At 38.4% G+C, this 13,176-nt stretch overlaps 1 protein-coding gene across 5 annotated transcripts in view; it reads left to right on the forward strand.

Annotated features, from left to right (window-relative positions):
• The first annotated feature begins 781 nt into the window (after window positions 1–781).
• Window positions 782–13,176, forward strand: part of ptk2aa (protein tyrosine kinase 2aa) — a 61,979-nt gene continuing 49,584 nt past the window's right edge. For 2 of the 5 annotated variants that reach the window (XM_067499568.1, XM_067499576.1), the window contains exon 1: window positions 782–977. Coding sequence is in view for 3 of the 5 variants with exons in the window: in XM_067499491.1 (XP_067355592.1) it covers window positions 8,837–8,855 (19 nt within the window). In the remaining 2 variants the exon portion in view is untranslated. Of the gene's footprint in view, window positions 978–8,668; window positions 8,856–13,176 lie in introns of those variants that run through there. The other 3 variants (XM_067499491.1, XM_067499505.1, XM_067499595.1) reach the window with 3 other exon arrangements.

Raw genomic sequence — 13,176 nt, forward strand, 5'->3', positions numbered from 1 at the left:
AAAGAGAACACTGCACTTTGTAGTCCAAAACATTCACATTCTAGCTTCACAATTCTATATTCTTTTATTCTACTACTACAGTATTGTATTTTTACCCAGGCTAAAGAAAGGATCAGAGTGGCGCTTACTTATATTTCATAAGTCATAATTTAATTGTTGAATTTATGTTATATTATTAATCTGAATCTGCAGGCACCGGCATGAGATAAATACGGTGAAGCAAAAAATAAAAAATTGCAGTTGGTTAAGAAGCTATTCACAACACTTTCCCTGTGGGGAAACAAAAATGTATATTAAAAAGTACAATGCCTGCATTCACAATATTGTTTAAATAAAAGAGCAAAATATTGCCAAACATGAAGGTACTTTTAATTAGAATACTTGCGTATAACCAGGTGGTTAGTGAATTCCATATCAGGGTTCAATAAAATCTTATAATTATACTGTATCTAGTACTTTTTATCCAATTCTAAAAAGTAATAAACTACTTTAGTTATCATAAAGATTGTGCGAGTAAAAGTACTGTATTTGAAGCAGAATATGGAATTACTCTAGGAAAGTAAAGTAAGAAAAAAAGTAGATGAAAGCTGTAGTTTTAAGAAAAATATTTGAGTAAATGTACTTCGTAACTAACTAACAGTAATAATGAATTGCATCCATTCATTCATGGCCTGCTGTTTGCTGGGCCTCAGGCAAGGCTCTCTCCTCACAGGGAGTAGTTGGATGCCCCCGCCCCCCCCGACCCCGCCCCCCCCGTCGCTCCCTGCAGCAGCCATATTGGAATGCTGGATGTGGAGAGGGGAAGTAGGAACAGAACAGACCCGAAGTGAGAGCAGGGGAGATAGACGGGAGGGAAAAAAAAATAAAAAAAATAGACTATCCACAACTACAACAAGGGTTCTTTACAGGCTGCTAACACCTTCTCACGTCCGGAAAGTCAACACGAAGCTCTCGGACGTCCGGCGGAACAAGTCAATGTGAGTGTTGGTGTGTTTTTTGGGGATTATTTCAAGTGTTGAAGAAATTACAGGATGCGGTTGCTTTAACGTTCGTCCCGGCTGCCCCGTTAGCTTTTCGCTTTCTTAAATATTGGAACTGACGTGTCGTTTTATTTTATTTTATTTTTTTAACTTCATAATAACTGGCAAATATGTGGAAAGTTAGCCTGACTGTACAGCACGGTAACCAGGACGCAGTTTCTTTCCTTTAGTAAGTTGGAGCAGTGGGAGAGTAGAGTGACCTGCCGCCACTCAGCTCGTCGCCACAGTCACATGTGGCGAACGTGGAGGAAGGTTTGTGCTAATCTACGCTAAATAAATGGACCGGATAAACCTACATTAAGCTCCAAAACCTCTAGGTCAATGTTTGCATTTCGCTGAATCACAAATGTGCTAACCTACCTTGACCTGGCTCCCGAACTCCTGCTTTCCGTTCCTGTGGAGCAGTTCTGTTTACTGGTTTTACTCCGTTTGGGTTGAAGACTGCATTAATACATGAGCGTGTTACCTGGGCAGGTATATTTGGATGTTTCATGCACCTGCCAACAGTTAAACCCTTGTTGCTGTTATTAGTTAACCGTGAGTTTTTGCTGCGTTACACAGTTTTATTTAATATTTAATTGAGTATGTTGAGGCTTTCTGCTGCTGTTTATACCAAACAAGTTACCAGAAGACACCGAAATGGGCTGTTCGAACTTTGTCTCTGATTAAACAGTTATTCACTAACTTAATCCATGGTACAGGTCGTTTACATTTCCTTGCCCGCTGGACAAAAACCTTTAAAGCCTGTCCAAGATTTGGTGTGGAAAACTGTTTTGCTTTAATCTTAAGTAGCCAAATCACACATGTGAAGTCACTCAAAGTTCAAAGTTGTTGTCAAATTTGAGTTAATCTTCACAGAAGTATGCTCTGTGTTCTGCATTTTACCACTTTGAAAGTGCTGAGGTGCTGCTGAGCTTTATTCGCCTCTACTTAATAGTCCAGATGCAAGAACATGCTGATGAGTTGAAGTATACTGGGGCCATTGAGGCTTCAGACCGTATAAGAAAAGGAATGGTGGTCTGCATGCTTATACATCAACTGATGGGATCAAGGACTGTGCAGAAATGCTTGTTTCTTAATGGTTTAATTTCTAGATGCACCTCCACAGTTTGGTTACTGTGTCATTTTACAGATTGACTGACTGATTATGTTAGTATAAAGACATATTGGCTCTTATTCAATGGGAAAAGCATTAGGTAGTTGTTTCAGTGTGCAAGCAAAATCTGGGAAATGCTTGTCACCTGAATCATAGCTGTTCTGGTGAGAAGGAAGTCTTTGGCAGGATGATGTCCTGTAGACACTACTTCCTATCCTGCAGCTAGCCAGAGTTTTAATGCTTTGTCCCACATGTTGATAGTGACTAAAGGCTTAGAAAGATGTTTCGCTTTAGTCAATTAGACAGACTCCATTGCATTGTTCTGGGAAATTCCTTTTATATAGATCATCTACTTTTTTTGTGTGCAATTCTGTTTGAGCATTATGTGTTGCATAATCCATATTGTTCATTTATTTTGACTTAGTGATATGTGTCAGTAAGATGTTACTAGAAAATTAGTAAACGTTTAGAGTGAATAGCTATACTTTTATGATTTGATTTGTGTGTGAGTGCGTGCCTGCGTGCGCACCCCCGCGTGTGTGTAAATTGCGAAGCAGTGCAGGAAGCCTGTATTTATAGAAACACTTGACTACACTCAGAGATCTTACAGGAGCAGTCCACTACTTTGCAGAGAGTGCTATGTATTATGTTTTTGTCTTTAATTTCCCCACAAGGTTGTACTGAGTTTTGCTAAATTTGTTATTTTCCTTTTCTATTCTGTGCAGTTATCTACTACAGATTCATACATTTTTAGTCAAATTTTTGCAAATACTGAGAAAAATGGTAGAGAAACATTTAGTGTCAGTAGATTTCAGTATGTGGTGTGACTCATAATGGCTCTAACTAGTGATGGCAATCAAGGGAGACACTTACTGTGTATGTGGAGGTATGTTGAGGCCCTGAATAAGAGTCTGTGTGTGTCATGAGGAATTCATGATACCAAATGAAGTAACTTGTGGGGTGGGAGCAACTCTATTGGTTTCTTTGCAGTTTCAGCATTTGCAGCAATTGCTGTTTTCCTACCAAACTCAGCGGCCGTGTTTTTTCCAGTGCCTACTGCCTAAATAAATGCAGGTGTGAGCAGGTATAAGCTGTTTTCTCATGTCCTCAACGGATGTATGAATGCAGTTTGCTAATTCACCTCAAGACAAAAAAAAAAAAAAAAAAAAAAAAAAAAAGCATGAATGAACAGTGGAACTCAGTAACTGGGATTCTTTGTTTTGGTAACTTATTTTGGATATATGAATGACATAGTGTGTGTAGGTGCAGTATGTGTGTGCATATGTCTGTGTTTGAGCAAGTGCTGACATGTGTATGTCCTCAATCTATAAATTAAACTTCTGTCTTCCGCTGAGCTTATTCCCCAGCATCCTCCTGCTTGTGGTTTCAGCTGCAAAGGAAACTCCGTATGTGTGTGTTTGAAGACGGGAGGCTAATGAAGGTCCGTACACTTTGATTCTGGGTTGGTTGCATTCAGGAAGCAACACACACACCAACACACATACTCTGTCTCTCTCATAGTGCAGTTACTGTACATCCTAAAACATTCTGCATCCCTCAGGAGCTGAAAGAAAAAACGCCTTCTTCCTCTCTGCAGCAGGAATTCTACTGAGACCTCTCTAAGTGTTTGTGTGTATATGTTTGTGAATAGGTGCACTTTGGTAATGGTGCTTTACCCAAGATAGCATAAATAAGCATCATCTTAGGCTTGTCAGCTAAAAGTTTCTTTGAACTATTAAGTTGGTAAGGCAATGTGTGTATGGGCTGGTATTTGTGTGTTTGCTAATTAAGGTGGAATTGTACAGTAAGACAGTGGACACCTGCCACTTGCAGTGTCTGCGTGCATTTGTTACCTTGGCATAGTATATGTGTGCTTATTATACCAAAAAATAAAATTCAATTGTATTGCTGACATGGTATCAACCTTTGATATTTAGATGATTGTGAGTTGAGTTTTCTTCTGGGGAAGAAACTGTTGCTTTGGTGAATCTCTGACTGGAATTTGTTTTAGTTTACGGACCACATAAAGCCTTATCCATTTCTTTCCTTTTATTTATTTTATTTTTAGATTTATCAGTGGTCTGTATTGTATAATTAACGCAGATACTATTAAATATCACTGACATAGGAGACGTGTCTAAAATGCCATATGTGTGATCTTCCAAGCATTTGCAATGGAATTCACCATACATACATACATACAAACATACATGGGCTAGCTACTTCGCCAAAGCCATTTCTGTAAAACATTATATAACCTGATATAAATTTTAAAAATATGTGTAGTTGGATTGGCAATTTGTATGCCAATTTATACAGACAGGCAGGTATTTTATTTACAGTTTTACATTTCTCATTTGTTCAAAGTTACAAAACATTTAAACAAGTTAAATAGAAGACAGCATTTTTAGTGGGTTTTCTTAGCTTTACTGTACAGTTTACAGTTGCTTTAGTGTGTGTGTGTGTGTGTGTGTGTGTGTGTGTGTTTGTGTAGATGGACTACTGTGCAGAATAGTTTGCCTACTGTGTGCGCTGAAATTTGCTACAATGACAGGAAATGACATCATAGTTAATGACTGTCCTCCTTTGGGGATACACACAGATGCCCGCACACACATACACGGGCACACAGACGATGAACATAACCCACAAACATCTGAAGTAAGGCGTCTTCCGTCATGCAGGTCACTGGTGCAGTACATCAGCTAGTGATTAATGGAAGTGGGACATAGTGAGACCCTCTGGTGTATATATGTACAGTATGTATAGGTAAACTCTGAGCAAACCCAGATGACTTGAAAAATGACTGTTCCCATTGGTTTACAGCAGCATATACTGTATAAAAGTTTTTCCTCTCGCTCTCTGTGTTGTGTTTGAGAGTACAGTAGGCCTGATGACATTGCAGTGAGTCAGAGTGGGTAAGAGAGAAAGAAGTAATTGTTGGGCTTTGTTATATAGACAGAAAAGGGGTGGGAGGAGAAAGCTGGGTAGAGGAAAAGTGAGCTAAACTGAAAGGGAGCGATGAGGCAATAAGATGAAGAGAAGACGAAAAGGCCCCAAGATTTATTATATCCATAGTTTGTAAACGCTTGGAAACATTATCTGTGTGTAGATATATTGTGTCACTACACATTGATCATGAACCAAACTATCTACTTTTGTCTTCATAGGCAGGATGTTTCATTTGTGAACAGAAAAAAAAAACATTGATGGTAGTTTTCCTTTACCCCTACTGTGCATTGTCTCTTTGTTCAGCTGTTGAGTTATGTCTCAGGACACATCTGAGACAATAAATGCACATTGTTTAAGCGGTAAAATACATGGGTCAGAGTATTGATTAAACCATAAAAACTCCAGAGCATAAATGATGCTGTTCAGGATGCTTATATTCCCTTTAACACCAAGTATTTTCTTCCTGGGGTGTTATATGCTGGACAAATTTCCCGATTGATGCAGTGACTTCCTGGAGTCGACTGGCAATCTGTCCTAGAAGAATTTCAGGCATGGTGGCAAAAGGCTCATAGAGGGTTTTCGTACATGTGCTAAAATATTAAGTTATTAATTATGTCACACAACACAGAACTTATGATTCACCTACGGCTTGAGTTTGACCCATACCCTGTATGCCTGGGTCACTGATGCTTATGCTAACACGTCTTCTACCTCTCTCCTCTCTTTCTCATCTTCACTTGTCTCTGGAGTTTTAGAGACAAGTTATTTTTAGCTGATTGTCCCCTGGCTTTCTTTTCTTAGGTGGTGCCATGCTCACAGTAGAATTAATAGCAGTCAAATAATTAGATTTTACTCATGTTAGTTGAATGTACTAAATCTTCACTACAACACAAAGAATGCTAAACTATTCTGACTCTAACTACATGGTAATATGTGAATTATTGAAATTGAAAAACACAAGAATACATACCATAAATGTATTTTAACCTGAAGAAGCCTGAATAAAAAATCAATGAAAATAACACCTTGTTTCTATCAACCTCTGGGTACAGATAATATCGATTAAAAGGGGTATTCTCAGGCCACTCTCATTAATCTTTTCACATATTACTGCGTTTGGTTGAAAAAAAAAAACAGAGTGAATTTATTCAGAAGTAAATTAAATTAAACCACGGAGGAGAGACAGAGAGAGATCTGACAGAGAATCCCATACTCAAATGATTAACTTCAAATTAGACTATATTGGATGGTATTAGATTTCCAAAACACCTTTCTGGCAGGAGGTCTCCTTAGCATGACAGCCTGCCAGGCCAGTGATAATATAGGGAAAACTAGTGTGTTTTTTGTACAGATTAAATAAATGAGACAAAACAGGTTAAATTGTGAGATTTAGAGCTGACAGATGGGTTTTATTACTTTAACAAAGTAGCTAAACAAAGCTCATTGGCTTAATCATTGCCAGAGAGGCACAGTGTTTTTTTTTTTTTTTTTTTTTTTTCTTTTGGTGTTTGTTTTGTCTCTAACATTGCAATTCAGTCATTGGGCCAAATACTCTACACACTGTTTAAAGACAATAAAGAATATCAAGCTGCTATATTGAGGGACTGGTTAAAACTAGAAACAGAAACAAGACATTACTTAGTCAGAGAGAGAGACAGTAAGAGATCATCAGTGTCTACTGGGCAAGTCCTATGACCTCATCTCTTTTGTAGATTCATGCCCAGCCACACACAGAGACACAGTTTAACAATGAAACACCTGGATACAAGCCATAGGTATGACATCACTGACTGGTGTGCCTCCATTAACTGGAACTGCTGAGTTCAGATATTGGTGTAATGCCACAGTGTGTGACGGCCTGTGTGATTAATCACCAACAGATACTCATGTATAAAAGGCAATTGAAGAACTGTCTGTCTTACTCTGTTTGTGTTTGTTTATAATCAGTAATGTTGGAATTACAAACGGAAATTTGATGCTTGAAAACAGCATTTGACTTTCTCTATGCTGAGAGGTTCTGGCAAAATGTTTGCTGACTTTGGAAAACTTAAAACTATGAGTAGATTATACAAAGTGCATTATGTGGATGGGTGTAGAGGTTTTGTTGTTTTTCATGATTTATAATTCGAATGTTTAAGCAGAATGGAGATCATAGAGAACCCTGTGGCCCGTGAACTAAAGGGAAAAGGGCCTTTTGGAGTTTTTTCCCTCAGCAGCATGTTTGTTCTTGACTATATGACATTTGAAATGTATTACCTCCAGAGGGCGATGTTAATACACCAGTTCATCCAGCAGGAACAAAAAGCGAGAGACAGAAGGACAGAGCTTAGATCTATCTTCTAAATGAGAGTCAGAGTATGGTGTGTATGTGTGAGTGTTAGTGTGTGTGTGTGACATCTTGGCCTACTAATCCAGTGGCTCATTAATCTGCTTTACTCCTGCAACTCTCATCTTGTATATCTCCCTGTATGTGTGTGTCTGTCTGCCTTTTAGAGTGAAAAAGGTCATGTGGATAGCTTCACTTGAACAATTCAATTTAAGCTTATTAACAAGTCTACTAAGCATCAGTGAGTTAACATAATAATATATTGTAATAATATTAATTTAGCACTAAGCACCACTGTACCTGATTACAGCCTAACGGAGCTGGTGAACCTCAGTCTTGTTGAAGCCTAAAATAACACATTCCTATAAATTATATATGTTTACCTGTGAGCATGTTTAAATTATATCCTATGTTATTGATTATTAAGTACTTGTCATGATTCAGGCCTAGATTGAAAGTAAACTCTCCAGAAATAAAAATAAAACTGCGCAAAATGGGTTGAGGTGGATTTACCCTCCTTTATGCCTCTTCATGTGGTTTGACTACAGTATAACTAGATTAAGAGTGCACACATACAATCAGTAAAACAATTCACTGCTTTTTCCCATGACCCCATTTCCTTTTGTTTTTATATTCGTTCTGAAGTTGAGGATCTCTGTACAATAGTGTTGAGTTGTGATCAGTGTGTCATGACTAACTTAGTAGCACCTCGGGGATGAATTTGTGTCGGAGAGGCAGATTAGCCAAAGGCAACACAGCTCACATACATATTGTTTAAATAATCCACACTCTTGGCCCTCTCTTGTTATGTCATTTTCAGCACCAACTTTGAACCTAAATTCTTTCCTTTTGTCTTTAAATGCTTTTTTCCATTTTGTTCAACTGCCTTTTTTTTGTTCCTCACTTCCTTTTTTGTAGTTGTCGCTTTTTTCTTTTTATATATCTTACTATGTATTTTCCTCCACACATGCTTTTCTGTGTCTCTTGTACATCTGGCTCTCTTTTCCTCTCCCCCTCTATCCTCCCTTGGGAGACAAAGACACCCTCCCCCTCCCACCCTCTCCCTCCTTACTCCTCTTTTTCTGTCTTCCACCTCCCTCCCCCTTTCGGACTCGTATACCCTACTGCTTCTCTCACTCTTGTTCTCTCTCTCTCTCCCCCCCCACTCTCCTTTCCCTCTTCTATGTACTTGCACTGCTCTGAATGTGTGTGACTGTGTATTAGTAGCAGTTGCCGTAGTAGAGGAAGCAGAGGGAGGAGGCTGGGTTCTAAGCTTAAGCTGACATTAGCCATCATTAGTGACTTAGCTGGCTAGCACATCAGAAAGACCACAGAAGCACAGGGTTTTGGCTTTTTCTAATTTAGTTATCTGTCAGGGGATTGCATTTTATTTCTCATCTCCTGTCTTTTCCTCTGGACTAAATGGAGGGACTGTATCATGGTAAGAGTGGATTTTTATCATTCTGTATTACGAGCAGCTGGATGCATGTTTGTGAAATAGTGTTATTATATGTGCACTTAAATGTATGAATGAAACCATTTTAACTTTTAGCTTTTTGCCATAAACAATATTTGTATTATTCACTGCCTTTAAACTTAAACAATTATGTGTGAACTGTCTTTATATGCAATACCAACATACTGTAGATATGTGTAGACATGTATTGGAAAGGCTTAGTTATAGTTGTACATTTTAGGTAAAATCACCTTCAAATACTGTTGCTGGAAAAAGTAGAGATGAAAAATGTTGATTACTGTAGTTGTAATGATGATGATTTTAATAAGAAAAAAATATATTTGTGATAAATAATACAAATTTGTAGTGATGATGATGAAGTAGTGGAGGAAGAGGGTTACAAAATAAGTTTCTGGCAACTGATCTTCTCTTCTATTTTGTTGACTTCTTTTGTCTTTGTGATGGAGGTGTGTGTTTTGACAAGTGAGTTGCATGTGTGTAGGAGGTTTCAACTTGAAGTGTGCAACGATGACAGGAGTTAGCACTGGCTGTGTGTTTAAAGCATCATATGTGAGGGAGAGAGATTTGTGTATTGAATTAGGTTGAGTTGTGTTCAAATGTTGCAATCTTATGCAGAACATGTGTTAATGTTAGTGTGTATTTGTATACAATGTGTGTAAATATAAGCTTGAAGTAACAATCCTGCAGAATTTTGATTTTACGTTATATAATTGGGCAGCATAGTGGGGGAGTGGTTAGCACAGCTGCGTAACAACTAGAAGGTCCCCGGTTCAAATCCCGGCCGGATGCAGCCTTTCTTTATGGAGTTTCTAGTTTCTTCCCGTGCTTGCATGGTCTCCTCCCTCAGTCCAAAGATTTGCATGTTAAGTTAATTGGTGAGTATATTGCCGTAGGTGCCATTGTGAGTGTAAATGGTTGTCTGTACGTGGTGGTTGTGATTGTCTGAGGTAAACTAGAAACCTGTCCAGGGTGTACTCCACTTATAAAAGCTGCAGTGGGCTCCAGCTCACTGCGATTTCAACTGTTTAGAGATAATGTATGAATGGATAATCTATATTTTACAGTTTTAATAAGACGATCTTGGTTCACAAATTCATGTAAATGTGATGAACTGAAAGCAAATGTACAACTTCCCTAGTTCATTCAAACAGGGCTCTGCACCTTTTATTTACCTTTCAAATAATTTATCCTTATCTGGTCAAACAAATGCAGCTTGTACAGTAGTTTGCTTTACTCACTTATTAGTATTGTGTAGTATTTTGATCTTTTAGGAAACCAACTATCATTTTAAACCCATTTTACAAACGGACTGTGTGGATGCGAATGATTTCTTCTCCACTTAGTCAGCTGCATGTTCCCATCTGTAGCCTTTTGTTACGCACATGTGCTGTTGGAGAAAGATGATTTTAAAAACCTGGTTAGGCCTATTCATGGCAAACAAATTGGTGTTCTCTGACAGAAACGTACTTGTGTAAACCCGGTTTCCTTAATCCCCTACCCTGATTTCAGAAACCAGCTTTCCGGTTTGCATGACACTTAAGAAATCCCCTTTCTCGAGAAAGCAGACTGTAAGCTGGATCACTTAAGGCAGAATGGCACTGTGGCCTGACAGCTAAAAGGTTGTGGGTTTGCGTCCCTAGCCGGCAGTGGGAGTTTGGAGTTTTGTGTGGAGTTTGCATGTTCTCCCTGTGCTTGCATTGTTTTTTTTTTTTCGGGTACTTCAGTTTCCTCTCAAAGTCCATGCATAATATGTAATTGGTGACTCTTAATTGCCAGTAGGTGTGAGTTTGAGCAGGAATATTTCCCACAGCAATATTGTGCCTCTTGTGTGTGCTGATCACGCACTAAAACTGAGCAGGTTTTTGCCAGTGAGGGCATTCTCACTTGGACAGTCTACAGCTGTGTGCTAGATGTACGAAACACTACTTCAGACAATTTCTCCTGCCATTTTCTGGAGTCCATATGTGGAACAAGTTTATGTTTGTGCTTTTTACACAGACTCTTGTTGAAATGTGACCATGTTTGAAATTTGTCTCTTAAATTTAAATCTTTCTGGAGACCAGACTAAGCAGTCTCTAAATTCAAGCTTAACTAAAAAATATGAAATTACCTCTATAGACAGTTTTTGGTTTGTCCTCCGGTAAATAATGGCGGCCTCCATAAGCAGCAGGACCCGCACCAATTTAGGTAGCATACTGCATAACAACTGTAGCTCAGTTGGTAAGGCAGTCATCCATACCACAGGGAAAATGGTTCAACTCCTGGTCCCGTGTGTGTGTGTGTGTGTGTGTGTGTGTGTGTGTGTGTGTGTGTGTGTGTGTGTGTGTGTGTGTGTGTGTGTGTGTGTGTGTGTGTGTGTGTGTGTGTGTGTGTGTGTGTGTGTGTGTGTGTGTGTGTGTGTGTGTGTGTGTGTGTGTGTGTGTGTGTGTGTGTGAACAATTCTTATTTCCAGGTCATTTTATTAATGTGCAAACATTTATAAATACTATTGTCTTTAATACTCAATTTTTGCTAATATATCTCTATAAATCTGACTGTATCTTTTAGCTATCTCACCAGTCCATTTGCCCTCAGTCTGTTGTGTTGAATTATACATGGTGTATCTGGTGTAAGTGTGGTACATTAAGATGATTATTATCACTGCACCTTAAATATACACACTTGAGTGAATGAGTGTGTCACAGAGTGTGCACTTGTGCACATAAATGTGTATGAGCAGTCATGCATTAGTGTGACCTTATTATGTTGCTTGCATGTAGGACTTATCTGGAGTATGCATCATCTGTTTGTGTGTGTTTGCTTGCCTGTATGCAATGCATTTTGTTGTCTTAGTGTCAGGTTTTGAAAACTTTGTCTGCGTTTTTCTGAATCTTAATAATTACAAGAAAACCCACTTGCTTTTTTCCGACTTGTCCCCCATCATATGCAATAATTTTTACTTGGGTCAAAATCAAAATGGTGCAAATACCTTATGCAGGTAGTGTGCCTCAAATGTTACGTAAAATATGTGTGAGATCCAGAGTCATATACAATGCAATTCTAACCAGAGGGTATCACAGATGTATACAGTTGAATCCAGATGTATACATACACTGTACAAAAAGACAGATGTTACTTTTTTATTTTTTAACTGCCTGACATTAAATCAACTAAACTTTTCCTGTTTTAGGTGAGGTAGGAATACCAAAATAAATTCTATTTGCTAAATGCCAGAGTAATGAGAGAAAGAATTTTGTTTATTACTTTTTTCAAAGCCAGAAGTTTACATACACAAAGATCACTACGCCTTTAAGCAATTTGGAAAAGTCCAGATGATGATGTCATGGCTTTGGAAGCTTCTTATAGATTAATAGACAACATTTGCGTTAATTGGAGGCACAACTGTATTTTAAGGCACATCTCAAACACACTGCTTCCTTTTGTGATATCAAAGGCATAGTGATCTTTGTGTATGTAAACTTCTGGCTATGAAAAAAGTAAAATAACAAAATTCTTTCTCTCATTACTCTGGCATTTAGCAAATAGAAATTATTTTGGTATTCCTACCTCACCTAAAACAGGAAAAGTTTATCATGGGAAAATCTAAATAAATCAGCCAAGACATCAGGAAGAGAATTGTGGACCAGTCTAGGTTCAACCTAGGGTAAAATTTTTAAATGCCTGAAGGTGCCATGTTTATCTGTTCAAACTATTATATGCAAGTATAAACACCATGGGAATGTCCAGCCATCATACTGCTGAGGAGGGAGACAGGTTCTGTGTCCCAAAGATGAACGTGCTTTGGTGTGAAATTTGCATATCAACCCCAGGAAAAAAGCAAAACAACTTGTGAAGAGGCTGGGTCAGGCTGGTGTACACTGGGACAAACACCTTAATTTTTGGAGACTGCTTTGTTCTGTGGTCTGATGAATGTAAAATTAACTGTCTGGCCGTAATAACTATCGTTACATTTGGAGGAAAAAGGGGGAAGCTTGAAAGCACGGTTGAACACCATTTTAACCGTGAAGTATGGGGGTTGCAGCATCATATTGCGTGGGTCTTTTGCTGCAGGAGGGACTGCTACACTTAAAATAGATGGCATCATGAGGAAAGAACATTATGTAGAAATATTGAAACAACATCTCAAAACATCAGCCAGGTTGTTAAGGCTTGTGTGGAATTAGATCTTCCAAATGGACAATGACCCTAAGCATACTGTGAAATTAGTTACAAAGTGGCTGAAGGACAAAGTCAATGTTTTGGAGTGGCCATCACAAAGCCCTGATCTTAATCCTTTAGAAAATTT

This window comes from Channa argus, chromosome 1, assembly GCF_033026475.1.
Source record: "Channa argus isolate prfri chromosome 1, Channa argus male v1.0, whole genome shotgun sequence".
Lineage (NCBI taxonomy): Eukaryota > Metazoa > Chordata > Actinopteri > Anabantiformes > Channidae > Channa > Channa argus.